The following is a 21,096-nucleotide window of genomic DNA, read 5'->3' as shown; positions in this document are numbered from 1 at the left end:
CTAGGCAAAATATTACATCCATGGAACAGTTGTTCGAGGTTGCAGGGAGACTAAACTATTATGCATGAGTTTCTAATATGACCTCCCCTGCAATACAGCAGCTGGGAAGAGAGAAATTATGAAAATATGATGTTGAGATACTTCTTTATTGAAGCTAAAAATAAACTAATGTATGTTACAAAGAAAAGAATAGAAGAAGAAAATGGGAACTAGGCTTAGAGAAGCACAAATGATGCGAGCAGGAATATGCAGAAAAGCATGAGGGATTTCAAATTTCAAATAGTCAGAATTGTCTGGATTACCACCTAGCATTATCTAGAGAATGTTTTTTAATGGTCTTAGTCTAGGAGTGCTTGTTTTAAGCCAGTATCCAGTGCATATTTGGAATGGGATTCTCCTGAATTTGCCTTTTAATTTCTATTATTTCAGCTCAGAAGCAATATAATTGACAAGGTAATTTTCTTCAATTACTGAAAAGGAGATAATCAGATATATAGGAAAGATTGACATTAGAGAGAAAGCAATTAATAGTGATCATTGTATTAAATACATACTTTTTTTTTTTTTGCTAATTTTCCAGGGTAATATTACAAAAATGACATTTATTAAAAAGAAAATCTTTCCCTGTTCAGACTGGCTGTCAAATATTAATATGAAGTCTGACTTTTTTATTGTTTCTATTTTAAAATTGCAAGTAAATTATCCAGGATACTATTGTATATTGTAGAAAAGATGCTCTCTTGCAGACAAGGCCAATGCTGGTGTCAGTTTTTTGTCTTTTATGGGGAGAGCTAATTACTGGCAGTAGGCTATACAAGAAATATTTGGAGAGCTACTGTAGCTGAGGCCGTACTTAATCACTGAGTTGCTATACCCTTGGCTTCTCAGCTTTTCTTTGACCATGCTGTCCCCTCTGCACAGCTGTTCAATAGGGTGGGAAGAGGACCTTGCTTAAATTTTGTGTGCTGCAAACATAGTTCTCTGGTCATTTTTCAGCTAGAATTGCTGCCTGATCCAATTCATTGCATGATTGTGATAATGGGACTGCTCCATGGAGGAAGGAATAAGCCCTGATGAGCACGCACTGTGTAATCTAGCACTGTTAGTGGGTAAATGTGCATCAAACTATAGCTGGCGCAAGCAAATGTGTTTCCCTGTTCTTCAGTCAGGGAGCGGCAGGCTCCGCAAAGGAAATCTCTGCTTGAGACAAATAGATGTGCATTTGTGCTGACGTGAGACCTTCAGGGGAAGTGGTCTAGATGTCAAGGTGGTTCTCTGGGGTAGATTAGTCCGACAAGCAGGCTGACAGGTCAGGCAGTTCCTGCAGCTTGGCAATATTATCAGGAAAGCACTTGTGTGGTAATGAGGTCCGTTCCCTCACTAAGGTGCAGCTGGTAGTTAGCGCGGGGGTTCAAGGGCCCTGAACATCTGTCAGAGCAGGCGAACAGGTGGAATCCAGCTGCGGCCACAGTTGCTCTTACAATTCATGCATCATACCGAGTCCTATGGGATGCTCCTGGTGGAAAGCGCTTTACTCGTAGGTTAACATATTGCCCTCAGTCTGTAGCCTGGGTCCCCGCCCAGCGAGGGTTTCATTTGCTGTTTCCACATTAGCAGCAATAACAAGGAAACATGGAAGCACGCTGAGGTTTAAAATAATTATATTTGCTAAGTACACACAAAGAGCCTGACTGCACTCTCACCATTGATCTGAGTGATTTCTGACGGCCGCATTACCCTGATACATTCAGATCACTGCTGCGGTGCTTACAAGTTACTTGCAGGGGTGTTTCTTCTTCCTAGGTGAAAAAAAAAAAAATGATGGTAACAATTAGCAATCAGCAAACAGCCTATGGATTGATTACAGACACAGGTAGGCTTTTGAAATAATTTGTGTATTGAACAGAGTAATTTTATTTTGCTTAAGTGCTACTTGAATATTCCTTACAGTCATATGTTCCTAGGGAGAAAAAAGCCATTACATAATAAAAAGGTTCAGGCTGTTCTTAGTGAGATCAATACAGCTCATCTGTTTACATGATTCTAACTAGGATTTGTTGGGTAAAATACTTTGGGGAAAGGTTTTCTTCTTGAATACTGAACGACAGGACTTCGTTTTCATCATTTGTTCATATTTAATTACTATGTCACGAGGCCTACACTTAATCTTAGTTTAAGAATCTGTTTTTTCCATGGCTTATTTAAGAAAGATTAAGATAAGTATTTAGTACGTGTGACTTGAGCAAAAGGTTTTTTTTCCAGTACATAATAAAAAAAGGTGCTGCAAAATAAAATGTCTTTTATTTTCCCCTCCTTTTATGTTCAGTAGTTGACAGTTCTTATGTTTTTAATCTGTATCTTCTGTTTTCTGTCATTTTTCTCACATCCCTAAATGAATTGTAGCTTTCAACCATTTCGTTGTCCATCAAAATTGGAAAACAGAGAAATTTCACCAATTGTGAACTTGACTTTCAGTGCTGCCTGTTCTGTCATTCTTAGTTCAGCCTCAAATTTAGGATCTCTCAGTGGGAGAAGATGTATCTTTGGTGAACACTGACTTTGTCACAGCTTGACAGCACTTTTTTATATGCCTTAGGTTTATGGGCTTTGATGTTTCATGTTTATTAAGTTGTAAATTGAAAATAAGATGAAGATTCAAAGTAAGTTTCAATCAGAGCTGTAGGATGGCTTTTTTTTTTGTGGACTTCTGCACATTTTAAACCCCTTTTGCTAAGCGAACTTTTTATAAAAATAAAAATAAAAAGAACTTTGAGCAGATGACCTAGTTGATAATTATGGTGATGGATTTGAGGCTGTAACTGCTTAACTGGGAACACTGGAAAAGTACACACGGAGAGCGAAACTCAACAGTGAGGGGCTGGAAATGGTTCTGTTTGGGGGAATTTGCTGAACCTCTGGTGAGCGTGCAATGAGTGAGCCTCTAAGTTTCACTGTGCTCACAGACACCTTGACAGCCTTGCCCTTGGCAGAGCAGCTGCCTCCCCGAGAAGCCAGGCAGCGGGGCCTCGGAGCCGCAGGCAGGCAGCAGAGGCGGCTGGGAGCCAGCCGTGCAGGTGCGAGGCTTTTGCGTGTCGCTTTGCATGCAGTCTGTGCTCCCTGCAACACTGCTGGGCTCAAGAGGTGCAATTCAGTGCAAATGAGTAATGGAGGAAAGGATTTTGCCTAGGACGGATTACCATAAGCAGCAGAGGTAGGGAGAAGGGGTGTGCGCTGTTTCATGTCCTATGGCTGGAAAAGTTTATCTGTGCAGATGTGAGATTTCCTGCTGTGTCTTCGGATGATGCTGATATGCACATTGCTTCAGCCTTTCAGTCTAATGGCATGGCTCTTCACTGCTCTCAATTTAGAGGGCTGTTCCCAAAGAGCTAGCAGAAACTCAGGTTAAACTGTATGGTCTGGCTGCTGTAGCCAGTACCTGTGGGGTTATTATTTTTTTTTAATTGATCTTATGAAGTATTTCTTTTTGCTGTCTGAAGGTGATGAGAACTTACCGTTGTTTTGATGAATGATATCTCATCCTAAAAGAAAGGCCTAATAAATTTCTTCCTCTTCCTGTTCCACAACTCGTTGTTCGAGTTGTACAGTCTTTTCAGTATCAGGAGGATATCAGGATTTTTTTAGCTGGTAATCTTGGACAGTTCCACCTGTTGTTTAGTATTTTACCTAGATGTTAACTGGGACAATGACATGACAGGCATATGGCAAGTACGTTTTAAAGGTGCACCTGTTACGTGCAAGAAACTGGGAGCCTCATATGAAGTTTACGTATAACTTTTGCTATCTTGCAGACTCCTTGCTGAAGGAACTAGAGGGTGAAAAGGTGGGGACTTTCTGTGAAGGATACTGCTGCTCCACCTATGTCTGCCTCTTTCGTGTCTTGCCTAATTAGCTGGTATTTAAATCTCTTGGAGCAGAGTTCCCAACTGTATGTGTGTCAGTGACTAGCACAGTGAGATCCCGCTAGAGGACTGTGGGCACTTTGTGGTTCCAGCAGTGATAACTGGTTTCAGTGTGACACATCTTTTTATTTTTTTAAGTGAAAATGTGCAGATTAAAGACCACAGCTGAGATGTTTACAGTTGCAACATGGTGAACAAACAGATAAGGTAATTTTCCCCCTTCTGCTAGTTACCAAAGCAACACTATAAAGATACTTTTAATTTAGTTTGGTGCTGTGAAGATTAAAGCTTAATTAAAATGCTGATATTAAAAAAAAATAGTAAAACACTGGAACAGCATAGGAAAAATAGAAAGACATAATTATAGTCCAGTGAACACTTATCACTGGTTATGAATCTTTGGAGCAGAGATATTTTTTTTCTCTCAATTGAGAGTAATTTTATTCTGCTCATAAATCTGAATGACCAGAACAACCTAGGATCATAGCTGTTTATAAATTAATAAGGACAGTTGGAAGGAATGCGTTATTCTGATCATAAAATACAGGACAGTGAGTTTTTCTTTTCAGGTCCATTTCTTTAAAAAATTCTCTTGCATACCAGTCAGGGTGAAAGACTTTAAGAAGACAGGAAAAAAATAAATAAATTATATTCCAGTATTTCACATGGCTTGCATAGAAATTCAACTATTTAATCTTGAAAGATCTGTGACTTTCAAATTAATTATTAAACATACTCCTATTGTGAGTTTGGAAGTAGTCATGTCTTCAAGTGGTACTTACAAGGATAGTCTCTTTTTACCAACAGAGCTACACCGAGGTGTACCAGATGAAAACATAGGTTGGGATGCCAGAATGGTATTACTATTAGAAATTTCTCCAGGAATGAGACTTTTATTACTTTTATTGGCCAATTAAAAACTTGTTGCTTTGCCAGATTCATCCTAATGAGTTTAAAATTGCTGTGGAAAGAACCCATGTTTGCCCAGTAGAAGGGAAACCAAGGCATGAGATGATGTTCTTTCACTGCAAAATTCCAAGTAGCGATCTCTGTCCATGACAGAGCAGGAGTGCTAGAGAAAGAGCAGCTTCAGCTTGTTAGCTTTGTTGATAGCTGTGTTGCTGGTTTCTTCAAGAACTTGCTTGCAAGATACAATGGCTGTTACCCTCGAGAAGTAACTCTAAAACCGACTCAGCTAAATAGGCCCTCTTACTAACCTACTCTGTTCATCTTGCTCAAGCATTTTAAATACATTTTTGACCATATATCATACGTTACTTCCATGCACTGTATCATTAGCAAAATTAGTCATTTAACCTTGCATCAAAGCAACATTATATTTGTTATGATATTGTGATGACTACTGTTGACGCAACTCAGCCTTGTAGCTCAGCTCTGAATTCTTGCCCTGGGATGCTGAGGAAACTGAAAGGTTACTGGGCTTGAAGGACAAGCTTATGGAAATAAATCCAGTGAGGTTGCCAAACAGACTAGAAACTGTCTGTCCCAGGATGTCTGTGAAATGCAAAGGGCTTTAGGCTGGGGGAACACATATGTGAAGTATTTCATCAATGTCTGCCCTGTTCTTGTCTCTTTCTTGGCTGTCTTGTTTTGCCCATTGTTGGAGACAAGATATTGCATTATCTGCAGCTTTGGTCAGGCCCACTACAGGCACTTCTATGTTATCAAGCACTTATGGCAAAAAAACAAAGCAAAACAAAACAAAAAGCTTTCAACTTTAAAAATATTATTTTCTTTTTCTAATCAAGACACAGATGAATTTTCTGGCTTCCAGGCTAGCATATATGTATGAGTTCTCAGAAGGCCTACAACTCACACTTACTCCAAACTCAATTTCTGATTCTGTTATATAAACCGTTAAAAAACCTCACGGTGTAAATCTCTTTGGTGATATTCCTGCAAAACTTTAAACAAACAACGAACAAACAAACACTTTTAACACAAGCAATACTTCAGGAAACTCTCCCATATGGTGCAGCTTGGATCTTGCACTGTCTTTCAGGAACCAGAGATGATGAGCACATGAAGGGCTATATAATTTAATATCATCCAGGAGCATGTACAGTTAAAAGTTAAAATTGCTATCTTAAGAAAATTAAAGTATTTTTGTTCACAAAGAATTATTAGTGTCGAATATCTGCTTACAGAAAAAAAAAAAGCCATGTCAATTTATTCTAGAATGCCATTGTACAATTTACTGTGCCAGGGACTCAGGCTATTTATGTTTTTGACTGCATCGTCTTCACTAAACTTTAAAAAAATATAAATTTCCATGGTAACCGCTGCATCACACAACAAAGACATGTATACACCAGTTAGATCTTTAAAGACGCAGACCCTAGAATGAAATATAGCTTGCTTTTTTTTTTTTTTTTTTTTTTTACTAAATGATATTCGTCTTAGTAAATGCTCAGGTTTTGTTGATTTTCAAGAAATTCTAATTTTATGTTAAAAAACATCATATAAAATATCGTGTCTAAAATAGCATAGTTCTGTCATAAAGCCGTTAACTTGATGAGAGCCATTGATGCAGATGAGATCACTGAGCTGTAAGACAAGAGCAGGAATGGCTGTGAGGTGATGGTATTCTCTAGTTCTGTCTTCCTGTTATTTCTACTAGGTATTATTTTCCCATTTTTCATTTTTTATCACAGTAGAGTGATAAGGTCACAGTAAGGTCACAGTGCTGGGTTCTTAAAAAATATTTGTATATGTATGGTAACATTTGCCAGCTGATTTTTACAGCTACTATCCTGTGAAAAAAAAAAAGTGGAGGCCATTCCGTTTGTCTCTAACTTTGTAACGAAGCTGCAGCTATTCACTTGAGAGCATGTATCACTTTAGTAATGCTTCTCATTTTTCATCTTTCTGTTCACAGGCAGCATCTCAGGTCCCAGATCTGCACTGTGGTCCATCCAGGTCGCCTGCACTGCAGAGAGCTGGCCCAGGAGAACTTGGAGGCAGAGCCCGTGCCACTTCTCCTGGTTGCCACCTTGGGCTCTGGTTCTTATGAGGGCAATTAAACAGCTGGAGGTCTGTGGTGAGTAGTGCCTCTAGAGTATAACATTATTCATTTATTTATTTATTTTGTTCTAAATAGATCTAAGGCAAAAAGCAAATCATACCTGAAGGTTGAGGAAAAATGTTGTGGTTTGATTGTTTCTGGACTGAGGACCTGTGGGCTGTGCCTGAGGCTTTAGCGTGTGGCTATGGGGCTTCTGGCATATCAAGCAAAGTTTCTGGCAAAGGCTGCTTGTTGGTATAGCCTCGTTCATGTCAGAATCACTTTCCCACTGAAATAAGCAGAGTTAGAGACTCCATCCCTCTCTCTACACTGTGGAAATACTTCATTTTTTGGCAAGCAGAGCCGCTTGCCAATATTTAGCCCTCAGCAATTTTTTATGATTGAGTTATAAAACCTGGAAATAAGAGCTTATAATGAAAATGCCAACACCACATTAAAAATAGCAGGAGCAGTGGGCACGGCTGTAATGATGTTCTTTGCTTTGGTTTTAATTCCTTCTGCAAACCAGCTCTGCTTCCTGCAGCACTGGAAGTAAGAGATGTTCTCAGCACCTGCTGCTCTGAACACGCTGTGTGTGGGTGTGCAGTGCACAGGCTCCCAGATGGGCTGCCTCAGCACACATCCAAATTTTGAGCTATGCTGCACCATTCCAAGAGGGAGAGAGGAGGGGTGATAAACCAAAGGACGGGGAACAGTTATCATGGGAATAAATGTTCCCTTTATGTAATCAATCTTATACCTAGGAAACTCCAATCATTTGACTTGAGTTTCTTCTGGTTTATACCCATGTAAGGGAAGACCAGAGACTCCTGATCTCATGGGAAGAGCTTTCCCTCTGCTGCTGGTGCCAGCAGCTCTGGGATTGTTCTGCATTCCTCTGCAGCACTGTTTTCCTTTTGGGATCATCTGACTATCTCTCTCCATCTGTTGAAGAAACTTTTCATACAGAATGGACGTAGTATAATCTCCTGCAACTTGAAATACTTCCATCTAACTGAATTTTTTGGATGTACAAAAATGGCATCTAGCTGGAATGCAACAGCTTGGAATGGGGCAGGGGGAAGAGCAGGCGTTAGTGGTGGCGCCATTGTGGAAGGGCACTTTGGAAATGCTGAAAGCTTCACAGTTTATTCTGTCTCTCCCTCTCCACTTCCTATTTCTCTCCTTTCATCTGCATGTACCTTCTTTCTGTCAGGAGTTTATTTGACTGAATGCTGGAGTGGAAGATTAGGTAATTAGTAAATTAATGTTACTTGGCTGTCTGTTACAGTCGAGTGACACATCTCCAAACACAGGGCTGAGGTTTAATCGTGCTAGCCATTGATTCTGAATGTGCAAGAGAGCACCGTGTCCATCAAGGCAATTCTGTACAATTAGTCATTCTTGACCAAAAGTTATTATTATGGTAACTGCTAATAAATTACATTTTCAAAGTCATTCTGGTGTCACAGTTCTGGGGGCTGTGAATGTAATAGAGAAGTTCACCGTAATGAGGCCTAGCAACCCTCTTGGTAAAGCTTCATTGTTAGTTTCACTGACATGCTTCACGAGTAGTTTTATGAGAAGTCTTTGTGGACATATGCACCTTAACTTCATAGCTGCACTTACATACTGAAGTTCTTTATGACGGCCATAAATGCAGAACCTGCGTAAGTTTCTCCAGTGTCCAATGGATGTGGAAGAATCCCCAGTTCTTCAGGCAGCTCTGCTGAGTTCTGAAACTGGAAGAGAACAGTGGAGTCGGGGAAATAAGACATCCATGGATTGAGTTGGATGACAAGTGGTAGTAAAAGTGAAATGAAGGCAGATTGCAAATTGAAAGGGGTGTTGAAAGTTGAGACACAGACAAAGACAAGCTGTAGGCTGAGGAAGGAGAGGCAGTTACATTTCTTCAGCAAAACTTCCTAAAAGTTTCAGTGTGGAGGGAATGGAAGGACCTATTTGCACAATACGCTGTTGCTTGGAGCCTTGGCTGTGCAATTTTCCCCAGCATTAGGAATGCATTTTAAATAACTGTTTACATTGCTATGGCAACCCTGTAGACTGGCCGTTTCTTCACTGTAGTCACAAACTAAAAGAGCATAAAATCCCAGAAAATTTTTCTGCAGCTTGTGCATTCCTATAACCCATCTGTGAATTAGTTCACAATGACTACAATTAAGAGATTTTCTCGTTGGCTTTTGCCACTTGTCTATTCTACTTTCGTTTCTTTTCACCTGAAATATGTCCTTCAGAGGCAGGATCCCATTAATCACTGTCTTTTCCCAGTAGTATAACTGTACTGATTTTCAGAGATTACCTGTAACATGTAAGCAACGTGTTGATGAATGAGCCCTTGAAATTCCATGTTTAATCTCTGTGGTAAAAGACTATTTCTGTTAATATAGCAGTTTCTTTACTTTAGATAATTGCACCTTTCTTCATTGTCAGATACTCAGTGAAATAAGTAGGAAGAGAAGTATGACTGTAGCTGAATCATTTGTGAAATGACATCCCCTTTCTCCTCCTCCTCCTCCTCAATTCCACCATCATTATGATACAACATAGAGAAAAGGATGCTCTGCTATCCAGGAGAGACAACCAAGGTGATTGGCATAGGGCTGGCATTAACAGCTTCAGTAGCTGAATACAGAACATGCAAACTACTGCAAGCCCCAATCCCTTTGTGGGATGGCCTTACACACATTTTCAAAATTAATAAGGAAATACCGAATGTATCCTTTGAACGTGCATTAACAAGCAGTGGTTTTGAACTGGCCAGAATGTTGTTTTTGCTCAGGACCATGTATCCTGTGGTCAGCTAATGCCCACAGTAGTAACTGCTGAAGCTGAAATGATATTTTTTTGTTGATGCTGTAACTTAAGAACACTGTTACATGTCCATACTTTAAAAGAGATGAAGCCCCTTCTATAAATTACATATTTACATTTACACAGCTACTGAATCTTTTATATGCAGGTTCAGTGAAAATGATGTCTCCCAGAGTGTTAGTCTGTCAGCTCCTATTGTATGCAATTAAAAAAGGGCAGTGAAAGCAAGTAAAAGTACTCTGGTGTTTTTTGAGATCTAATCTTTGTAAGAAAAGGAATCTGAGATGTGAACAGTAGTGCATTGTGGTACAGCAGTGCATAAACAGTGTTTTTTTGTTCTTTTCCCGATTAGTCGCTTCAGCTGTAAGTGAGGTAACAATTTAACAGAGGTAACTCGTTATGTGGAATGACTCTGACTGCTGAGATACTTAAAATCATCTTGTGACACTCTGGAGCTCAATGCATAAAATATTAGCTTGGTAAGTAACTCTCCTGCTGGATAGAGCCTTTTTCTTTCAGAAGTTAACCTAAGGATATGAGAAATCCGTCCTTACATATAGTGTCTGATCTAGTGCCAGTGCCTAAGGATGTCCTTGGAAAGATTCCCATCTTTAAACATTGGATCAGGGTCCGTGGTGCAATGTCTGAAGTGCTGAGGCTCGGATTGGCAGCAATAAAATATGGCATTACTGTTTTCAAAGTAGAAAAATGGCTATAAGAGCATAGGTTGACTGTGGAAATACTGACAAGAAAAAGGAGGAGCTGTATGAAGGCAGAATGAGGGAATTTATAGAGAATAATCTTGGGAATTGGGAAAAGTAAAATAATAGGTGTTTTTTCCAGTTTGTTCACATCTCTTACAACACATAGGGGAGAGTAAAACTAACCATTTTCCTCCACTAGACTGGGTAAATATTATCCCTGTTTCAAAGATGTGAAGGATAGGACACACAAGTACATCACACAGTGAAGTCGAGGGTGATTATTGTGGAAGGGCTGAGGCATGAATGTTGAGATGCCCTGCACTAGCTCCACAGGAAGGCATAATTAGGTGCAAGATCAGTTATCTTTTGCCCAGAATTACAGAATGCAGTGGGAACTAGCAAGTCTGCACATGATCTTGAAGACATGCTCAGCAGGGAAGGAGACAATCCCTGCAGGGAGCTGCTGCAGGTTTTTAAGGGCTTTTGTCCTCATATTTATAAGTCTGATGACAACAGGCTCATATCTAACTTACAGCAACAGAACAGTAAGAAGATATGGAGCAGAGGTTTAGGTGATAAGCCCAGCATTGTGTGTATCATTTTGTTAACACATTAGGTATAATGGCTACCTTTTTTCTTGTATATTTGCACAATGGTTTGTGCAATTAGCTTTTGGTCCATGTATTCTTGCATCTCTATAACTGTACTGCAACTGAACAACAGCATGTTATTAAAGCTGACAACAGAATTTATGAGGCCTTGGTGCCCAGCCATGTGCTTTGAAGAATAAAGCATGCATGAGCAAATCCACAAAACCAGTAACCTCTCTGGACATGCAGGAACTGTGATATTTTGCATTGTGTTGTAGCAATACTAGAAACCAACAAAGGGGCTGGTTTCTCTCCCAGAGCTATAGTGAATTTGATGGCACTGCACAGACTTGGACATATATTAAACAGAGCCATGTTTACTTGTGCTGCATAAGAATCACAGGGGGGAGCAAAATCAATGTTTTCCAAATGGAATAGAAAGAAGCCGTTAGGGAAAGAAATGGTATTTTCAAGCTTCTTTGAAAGGTAACACAAACAATGCATAGAGTAAAAAAAAATCCTCGAAGAAAAAGCACTTACCAATGTCTTCTTCACTATATATTTACCTTGCTTTGGAGGGATCTACCAAGGTAGGGCCTTGGTATTATTTTAAAAGGGTGATGCATGCGTGAATAAACAGGCTTTTGGAATTGATGTTTTGAATTGCAAGCTGCACAATGCATTTGTACATCTCGACAGCACAGAAGACACTCAGATTTTAGAGTGGCACTTAGATGACACTGAGAGTGCATGATGCACTGGCATAATGAAACGGAGATCAATGTTAAAATGAATGTAACACCACTGAGGAGTACACACAGATCAATACTCTTGTAAGCCATAGAGTATAATCCTGCTGTATAGGTCTTGTTAGACAGTACAGTCAGTTCTGTGAAGACATATTTTTCTGCATTTCTTAAACGTACCTCTGACTTATCTGTCCCAAAGACTATATTAAAATGTCCTTCTTTTGGAATGCAAAGGCTTGAATCTTTGTCTTCCCACCTATGCATGCAAAGGAAAATATGCAGTGCATAATAGTAAACTCCCAATCTTCAAAAATGTGGAGTAGGAAGATAAGATGGACAGCCAGCAATGATCTGCGTTTCAGGAAGTCTTTGAAATATTATTAGATCCCTGTTCCCTCCCTTTCTGCCTCCTCCTTTTCTTTCAGGAATATATTTTAAGCACAATTACTGAAAATGCAGTCTCAAGGGAAAGGGGGAGGTCAGTCTTGCAACCCTCACTTATATTGTGCAAAGAACTTGCTTAGAGTTATTTTCCACCTTCTGATTTTTAGAGCTTAAAACCATTAAGAAAAGATCAGGGAGGTTTCTCTCCTTTCTTGATGCATGGATAGCCTTGGAAATAGAATGTGGTTATTAGCGTAGACGGAAGGTGCACACTCGCTTTCTCATATATATGTGCGTGTATATATGTATATTCCCTAAAGAGCTTAGGATATCTGCATTTCTTCTCATGACACTGCAAACTTAGTGCCTCTCAGAATCACCATGCTTTAAGTTTTATTGTTGGATGATTTGTAGGGACTGGTGATGGTCAAGTTGCTGTTAATGACTCTAGCACGCCAAGTCAAACTGTTCCCTGGAAGGAAGTAGGCAACGTAAATATAAGAGAATAGTCAAAGTTTATTTCCTCCTTGACAGGAAATTTATTACTGGAAGAAGTAAAAACGATAGCAACTTGAATCTGCCTTAAGTCAATTCCCTTGTACTGGTCCCAGCATGTGCAGAAAACAGACAAGCATTATTCAGCAGTGCAGGTGCTGTCAAGTAAGCGGGGATCAGGAAGTGCATGAAGCAACACCAGCAGCAATTAACTGCAGCGTTCATTACTGTTGTCCTGCATGCATTTGATGCTTGGTGCCACTGAACTTCCATTTTTTGAGTTCCAAGTTTGCCAGCCCATGATAGCACTGTGTTGCTGCCTGGTTTGATAATGTAAAATGATTTTTCTTAGAAAGGTGCTCATGGAGGAGTGAATGGCTCCATGGACATGGCAAATTTAGTGGGATTTAGCTCTGTGCCATGGAAGACCACATGTAACTGTAAAAAACACTTTCTGTGGCTATTGTTTCCTTAATTCATCCTGTATTTCACTGCCTGAAATGGTTTAGTAATTCATTCCAGTCAGCTGCCACACTGATATGTGTAGTATTGCACCTGCTACTGGTCAAAGGCATTGGGATGTTCCAGATCTGTCAAATGTTTTAGAGCAACCTTGGCTACCAAAATAGTCATGTGGGACCAGACCTACACCGCACTGGAGCTTTCATCTTTCAATCCTGCACGGGCATGGGAGGCAACAGGCGCACATTCTGTCACATTTTGTGGAAACATGGTACTTTATCACAGGTGAAATGATGGGAATTGCATTTCCCATTTCTTTCCTAGAGTGTTTTAAGCTCAGGTTTCGTTGAGACACACATATTCTTCTCAGCTCCTTAGAATGAGCAGGTCCTTGATTTCTTTTCAGCTGCAGATGTATAAATGATAATATATCTCAGTTTCTAGTTTGTGTCTGTCTTCTCCTTTCCTCTAATATTATATTTTTCCTTGCCATTTCCAAAGGAAGCCACTAGTTCTATCCTTAGACCTGTGATGTTATGCCCATTTCCTCCCCAAGACAACTTTATTCTTTTCAATAGGAAGCATGCATGTTTATGAAGAGTGGAGAACAGCCAAAGCAAATAAAAATAATTTAATAAATATATAATTGCAGTGGTGCTTCAGGGAAAAGTTTCTAGGCAAAATCTAATAACAATGACTGGGGATACCATTAGCACTCTGTGTTGATTCCAGATCCCCTGGGGTGATCTAATAATTCAGCCTGTGTTTTCCAGTCCCTCTTGGCCTTAATAGCTGTTATGATCATTAAGTGTAACCTGCCAGAGACTTTGGTTTCTAAATGCCTTTGTAATTCCAAGACTAAGTCTGTGTCCCCTTGTGAGGGTATGAAATTGATGAGGAAAAAAAACCCCTTCTCATAGTCTCTCAAGGCTCTGTTCACACTCTCATTCCAAGCTCTCTTTTTCAGCCAGCGTCTACACCCTGCAACTTTTCACAGCTGTTTCTGAGCTTCAGTAAATCTTCACTCTTTCTGAAACTGCGGCAGCTTTAAAATACCGTTGCACTTGCCCACATTTATCATCCTCGTGTTCAGTGTTTGCAATTGACCCCATCTACTGCAGTCTTGGGTGTGTGGCTAAAGGAAACACGCCAAATTGTCACCACTGCAAAGGCCACGCTGAGGTAGATGCTCTTCGTGATGCAACTCTGGCTTCACAAAGTTCAGTGTTGTCAGAAACCCGTCAGCTCTAGCTTCTGCCAGAACGTTACAAACATTTCTTCTGCTTCTAGGGGAAAAAGCAAAAACTTGTTAAAAGGGTTGTTCCGTGTCATATTAATGGGCAGTACTGACAGTGCGTACGCAGCTGCAAATACAGGAGCTCACTTTCTTTGTTGCAGAGAGAAGCACCGCAGTATACAAACAAAGCAAGGCACAAGCATTCGACTAATCTGTCATTCCCTGCTGAACTTGCCTGAAATTTATTGCCAGTTAGATAGCATTTCTCTCTGTTTACTGATTTGATTGAAAGGATGATTTATCAAGGCTTAGCATCGCATTGAAAGCTGCACTCTGGTCCGAGGGGTAATGAGTTGTAGACACATCTCATTCTCCTTCCTCACGTGACCATGAGCGATTGCCCAGCAAGGTGAGGAGTTACAGCCCTTGGTGTGACACACCTGCACTTCTGCTGGGGATTGCTGATGCTGGCTTCAGGATCAGCCCACTGCTGGCCCCTCCAAGCAGGAGAGGAGATATATTATTTATCAGGAGGTTTCAGGTAGCTGCAGAAAGACAAAAGGGAGCATAGATGAGAGAGGGTGGGGGGAGCAGAATGGGAAATGACAATGGGAAGGGCAATGAAAATGGCAAGAAAATAAAATATTTAAACATACCAGGAAGTGAAATGACAGCTTCTGGTTGTCACTGCTGCTATCCCTACTGTCACTTCATGGTATGGCTTAACACTGCTTGACATTGTCTTGGCTGACTACTGTAGCACAGTCCCGTATTTGTCTCTCATCACAATACACGGGAAACTAATGCCTTCTCTCTGAGTGTGCATTTGTTTTGGTTATGGTGGGTTTTTCTTAAACAGCACTGGTATTTGTTTCAATCACAACAATACCCATCATCTCACCTTAATTTACAGAGTCATAACTGGCAGTATTTCTTCCCAGTGTAAGGAGTGCATTGGAACAAATGCCGCTATTTATCAGCTGTAATGCAGTTCTTTATAAAGGTCTTATGTGAGCAAAGAATAAAAATGCAATGATAGTCTCACAATAAATACCCTAAATCCTTTATTGCCTATTTATGGTGTAATCTCTGTACAGTTGTACAATATATGGCTGTTTAGAAAAAGCTCCAGAATACAGTTATATGGTTTATTTACCAGGAGATGGCAATGGTGATCTACTGCAGTATTAACTTATATACATGGGGCCCATATAGCTCTTCCAACACAACAAACTTCAGTATGAATGAAACCAAAGTATCCCAATACTGGCTTTGTCTTTCGTAGTTCTGACTTATTTCAGTTGGTGCTATTCTTTGTAAAGAAAGTTTTTTATTTTTTTCTTGTTTTTGATTGAAATGGCTGTCACTACATTTTTTTTTTAAAAAAAAAGATGTCTAAACACAACCATACCAGTATTCTGGAAAACAGAATATTATTTAAAAACAGAGATCCAATACCATTGAATTAGATGTGCCATGTGTCAGAAAAATCAACTGATTGATGAAAGTAAAAGCTTAAAAGAATGTGCTTAGTTTTACAGTATCAAAATTGAGCTTGAGCAGTTAATGAAATATAAATTATAGGTTATGATATTAAAAATCACATTATAATTTTTTATTAAGCTGCTTGAAGTATGGATTACAAGTATGCAGCTGCAAACCATTTTACAGACCTTGAAGATATCTTTGGTCTGCAATGTTGCCTGAGTTGTCACATTACCTTATCCTATAGTAAAGCATGCATTATTCTCACCTGAATTGGTGCAGTGAAGGTGTTCACATGTAGAAGACTCCTGCCATAAGCAGTGGAAGTATAAGTCTGGCTTTTTCGGGTATTCTCCTGCTTCACCTGATGGTCCATTTGTTACTTTTCTACCTAGAAAGCCTGTGAAATTTGTAAAGCTGGTTTGTGTTTGTTTACCAGCTATTTGCCAGTTTTCAAACAGAAGTAGCAAGCCCTTTTTGCATTTGCAGTGGGGCCATGTGTGTGGTCACTCTGCTCTCCCCAGCTACATCTCCATCATTAAGGAGCGAGCTGGGCACACTGCTGCTTGCTAACCCTGCTCTGAAGAAGACGTGGGATCACGCAGAGCAGTTACCATCTTCCACCAGGGAACTACTCCCACGGCTTTCCCTTTGGTATTCTGAGATACACGATCTGTGTCTTACGGCTGTCAGTATGTGACTCTCAGCTGAGAGGTTTATCCACCCTCCAGTTAAAATATAAGTGCTTTAACTGCATCTGCTCTTTGTTATCATGTCATACACAGCACGACCAGTTTAGATGTACAGTTTTATAAGAGGCCATGCAGCCTTGTCATTTCCAGTCCCACAGTGCTTGGTATCTGAGGATAGCTCCTGACTGCCATCAGATACTTAAGTTAGCTTCATGTTAGCTTGTTCTTGCGCTGCTGACAGTATCTCTGCTCCACCATGGAGCTCGGTGAAGAATACCCCCACGTCTTTACTCAGCTTCCCACGTGGATGTTGCAGCTCCAGGAAGTTTTACCCTGCTTGTACCCGAGCTGGTGGCTTAAAGCCAGCTTATGTGCATTTTCTGGTGCTGTATAATCACAGTACTGATTGTCATAGAAATATCCTCCCAAAAACAACAGGTTTGTTTGAGCACAATTCTCATTTGAGCCTATTGCTCCTGCAGAGGGTCAGCACTGACCACACATTTATTTCTGCTCTTCTCTCGGTGTCCTGTTTGCTTCTCCCTGCCCCAAGAGCTGTATGAGCAGTCACAATCCCAAAAAAGTCCTTCTCTTCCAGAGTAAGCACAGTGAGTAAGAGAAATCATGACCTTTGCCTGTCTTCCCCAAAACAAGACCTTTGAGGTATTGACTGCTCTATTGGAAGTAGCGGCTCAGCTGTCAGTTAGAACTAATTTGAGTAACTGCAAATTTAAATGCCAGCATTATTGTCTCTTTGTTGTTATTACTGTAGTGTTCCCAGAAGAAATGGCCAGGACAGTGGATGTGTGAGGCTGTGAGGCAAGTATGGAATAGGTAAGGAGTGCTTATCTGTAACAATGGATGACATAAGGGATAAAAAGAAAGAAAGAAAAAAAAAGCTCACTTTTTTACTGTTTCAAATATGTTTACTTATGTTTACTTTTTCAAAGCCCTTTGTCACCACAGTATCTGCCTTCCTACCGCTAAAATGTCTTTCCTTTTCCTTGTTCTGCATTAGATGGTGTTCACTCAATGCCCACCGTACAAGGAAGAAATGGCAAACTTCGAGCATATACGCAGTGTTTTCCTCAGTGCTGCTTTCTCCACGCCTTTGTATCAGACAACTCCTGTGCCAGGATCTACCTGCTCAGCACTCATGATCCACTTCCTAGGGGAACAGCCAGCTCCATGTAAGCAGTGGCAGGAGACACCTTTGTAGACAACAGCAGTCACACATCTGTAACACCATCCTTCCACTCAGATCCCACACAGAACAGAGGAAAGGTAGAGGTAAGAAAAACATTTGTCAGTTGTTTTTTTTTCCCAATAAGAAAAATGATCTATGGAGTGAAATGAACTGACCAAGTGAAAGCAGTAGAAGAAAGAGAGTAGTGTTTAGTATCTGGTGGCTGCTTGAGCCTTGTATCAGCCAAACTCTCCTTTTCCTTCCCTCCCATTTTTTTTTTTTTTACCTCTTTAGATTCCACTAGAAAACTGCACAAAGTTAATCACTACATTCAGTGCTTCTGTCTTCCCTGAGCACTGGGGCAGCCACATGTGTCACCTTGTGGCGAGGTTCTCCAGCAGCTCCAACATCTACCAGGGCTGTGAATCACACTGGTGGTGGTCATGTCTCTGCGAAGAAGGATTTTGCAGAAAGGGCAAAATGATGTTCAGACTGACAGCTTCTCACTCAAGATGTTTTGTCTTCTCTGATGGGTCTCTTGCTGTGAATACCATGTTCATGTCAGCAGTGTGGAGGGAGGAATTATGAGTTCCCCTTTTCCTATCACTTATTTAGTACCCGTTCCTCTCTCCCTTCTCTTATCCACTTAGGTCATGCTTATGCTCCAGTACAGAGTAGAGATATGAATGTTAGCTTGAAATGAATTAGCTCAACTGTCCTTTTACTTCCCTAAAATCTGTACTGTAAACATACCAGACTGCAGGCTCTTGAGAGGGGCGATTATTTACAGGCTTGTTTTTATGTTGTTCAGTAGAGCAGGGCACAAACTATAGAGGCTCTGGATGCAACTGTAGTGCAGATAATCTTCACAGTGACCCAGAGGGAGAACCAAGGCCACACTCAGAGGTTAGCAGTTCATAATGGGTAAAAAGAAGTTTAAATTTCTGAATTATAAAGTTGTAAAAAAGATTCAAAGGGAAGTAAGGGCATCCTCAGCCCACTCTTTGATAGTACAATACATAAAAAACAGATTTTGTAGGAGTATAATAAAAGATTGTATAGGAGTATAATAAAACCCAGACACAAGTCTGAAAAATTCATTAGTTTCTGCCATGACTAAAATAAGCACTGTCTATGAAAACTACTTTGCAATGGTAATGAAAAGCGAGTGGAAAAGCAAGTGTTAGCCCCAGTGCTGCGACGTGAAATAATTTCTCTGTACTCAGATCCGTCATTGCGAACAATGTTGTTGATTATAAACCACATCAAATTCTCAGTCCCCCAAAACATGTATTTTATTTTGCAGTTTTTCTAGTAATTATGAAATCAACAGAATACGATCTAGTTTTACCACAATTAAGCTAAATATATACTTTAAATGATATAAAGTACTTGGTAATTGTAATATCTCCATAGCAGTAACTTCCTTCCCAGAACAATCGGCAATGTTTCTTATGCATTTTTAGGGGTGGCATTTAATGATAATGACAATACTCAGCTTTCTCATAGTTTTATAATTTAAACAGTACTTAGATACATTTTAGAATCAACATTTGACCTGCAGAGCTTCATTTATTGTTATTTGATAAGAAAGGCCTCCAAGATGTGAATGAATTTTATGGCCCCTTTGGTGTACATGAGTTTGATGGAGGGACGGTGACACAGACTTACGGCACTGCAAGCAGTTCTCTGAAAACAGGTTTATATCCCGTCACTTGTGAGATAGTGTTCACTCATAAAGCTATTACCATGCCGTTGTGCTGAAGACCTCTGGGCTCAAGGAAATAGAAATGCTTGTCTTAGGCACTTGGTGAGAGAGTGGCTGCACGGTATTTTGGTTCAAGCAACAGCTGTTTGCTCAGAACAGAAGGTCTGGCTGGTGCGTCGTGTCCATGACAGGCCTGGGGGCAATGATTGTACCTCAGTACTTTTCTCAGATTTTGCCAGATGCGTATATGGCTCAAGAGATACCTCAAAAATCTCCACCAAGCTGGGAATGTCTCTACTTCAGCAGTTTTGTCTTCTGCCAGCCTTAGAGAGATGGTCATTTACTGCTGTTCTGGCCACCAGAACTGAGTGAATACTCCAAAATTTTGTTTACAGGTATTGAAATAAAAACCCTGACTTTGTTTGGAAGAAAAGGCAAGACAAGGTCATTTGTAATTGTACCTCTAACTTAATATTTATATACACATTTGTTTAGAAAAATAATAATAATAATAAAAAAACAATCAGGAAACAGAAACATTACAATTTAATATAGCCAGTGACACAAAACAAATGTAGACTCAAGAAAAACAAGTGTCCACTAATGTAATAATAAAACTGGTTCACAAATAACTGACTGTTGACAGCATCTTACATAGTGTTTCCACCCCTTTATTATGCAACATAAAATAGGATAAACCTTTGCTATACGATAAATTATTTAGTCGCATAATTTTGAACAATGAGCACATGAATTTAAAAATTAGATTGGTTAGCGTTTTCCATACTGCTCAGAATTGGCTTGCAAATGGTCAGTGGGAGCTTCCCACCATCTTCAGTGGGGCTTTTGAAAATCTTATCCTTCACTGATTAGTTGTAGATACTTTTCACTTCCATTTGACCTTGTTTATTCTGTATGATACCATATGTCTGAGAGGTATTTTACTGTCTAGTTTAATAATAACTTTTTTATCATTTGGTTCAATAATTTACTTTTTTTCAGGTCAGAGAAAGGTGAAGATCAGAAAAAGTAAAGACAGATCCCATACACTTCAAATACTGCCTAGCTGTAATTAGAAATGATGATTGCTTAATATTCAGAATACTATAATACTGAATTCTTTCCTATACTTTCATGAAAAGTCTTTCATGAGGAAACTATTATGGTCATATTTAAAATAATTAAAATATTTTTTCTTTATTGAAGTGGAGTTGACAAATGAGTTTATATTAAAAAATGTAGTTGTTTTTTTTTTAAGTTTCTGGTTTTATACATGTAATGACACCATTTTTTATGTTAAACTATATTTGTTATATAATCTATAGCAGTTGATATATTTTGGACCATCCAATAACATGTTCAAATTCCTTCCAGAATGCGAAATTGTCACCAGAGTTTTAAAAGAGGCTCTCAGAGGCCCCAAGCCATTGGAAAATTAAACTTCGGGAAAAGTGCACTAAAGGGAAAATCAGTGTTTTCTCAAAGACTCTTAAGAAATAGTAAAGAAAAGCAAAAGCAATTAGTCTTCCATTTTTTTAATGCAGTCTGAAAGCACAACAGCCTCTTATCTATCTCCCAGTTTGTGGATACACATTTGATTTTGCCTTTTCCTGCTAAAATCAGTCAG

The 21,096-nt window shown here is 39.6% G+C and overlaps 1 protein-coding gene across 1 annotated transcript in view; it reads left to right on the top strand.

Moving 5' to 3' along the window:
- Positions 1 to 19,888, top strand: part of LOC308199585 (uncharacterized protein) — a 139,246-nt gene extending 119,358 nt beyond the window's left edge. Inside the window, exons 10-11 of the mRNA XM_080603943.1 lie at positions 6,820 to 6,981; positions 17,594 to 19,888. Of these exons, the coding sequence (XP_080460069.1) occupies positions 6,820 to 6,981; positions 17,594 to 17,769 (338 nt within the window). The 3' untranslated portion in view covers positions 17,770 to 19,888. The remainder of the gene's footprint in view (positions 1 to 6,819; positions 6,982 to 17,593) is intronic.
- The last annotated feature ends 1,208 nt before the right edge of the window (positions 19,889 to 21,096 follow it).

The sequence above is a fragment of the Anser brachyrhynchus genome (genome assembly GCF_964034855.1).
Source record: "Anser brachyrhynchus genome assembly, chromosome: 9".
NCBI classification, from domain to species: domain Eukaryota; kingdom Metazoa; phylum Chordata; class Aves; order Anseriformes; family Anatidae; genus Anser; species Anser brachyrhynchus.
Note: the sequence above shows the minus strand (reverse complement) of the source record. Positions and strands in the feature narration are given on the sequence as shown.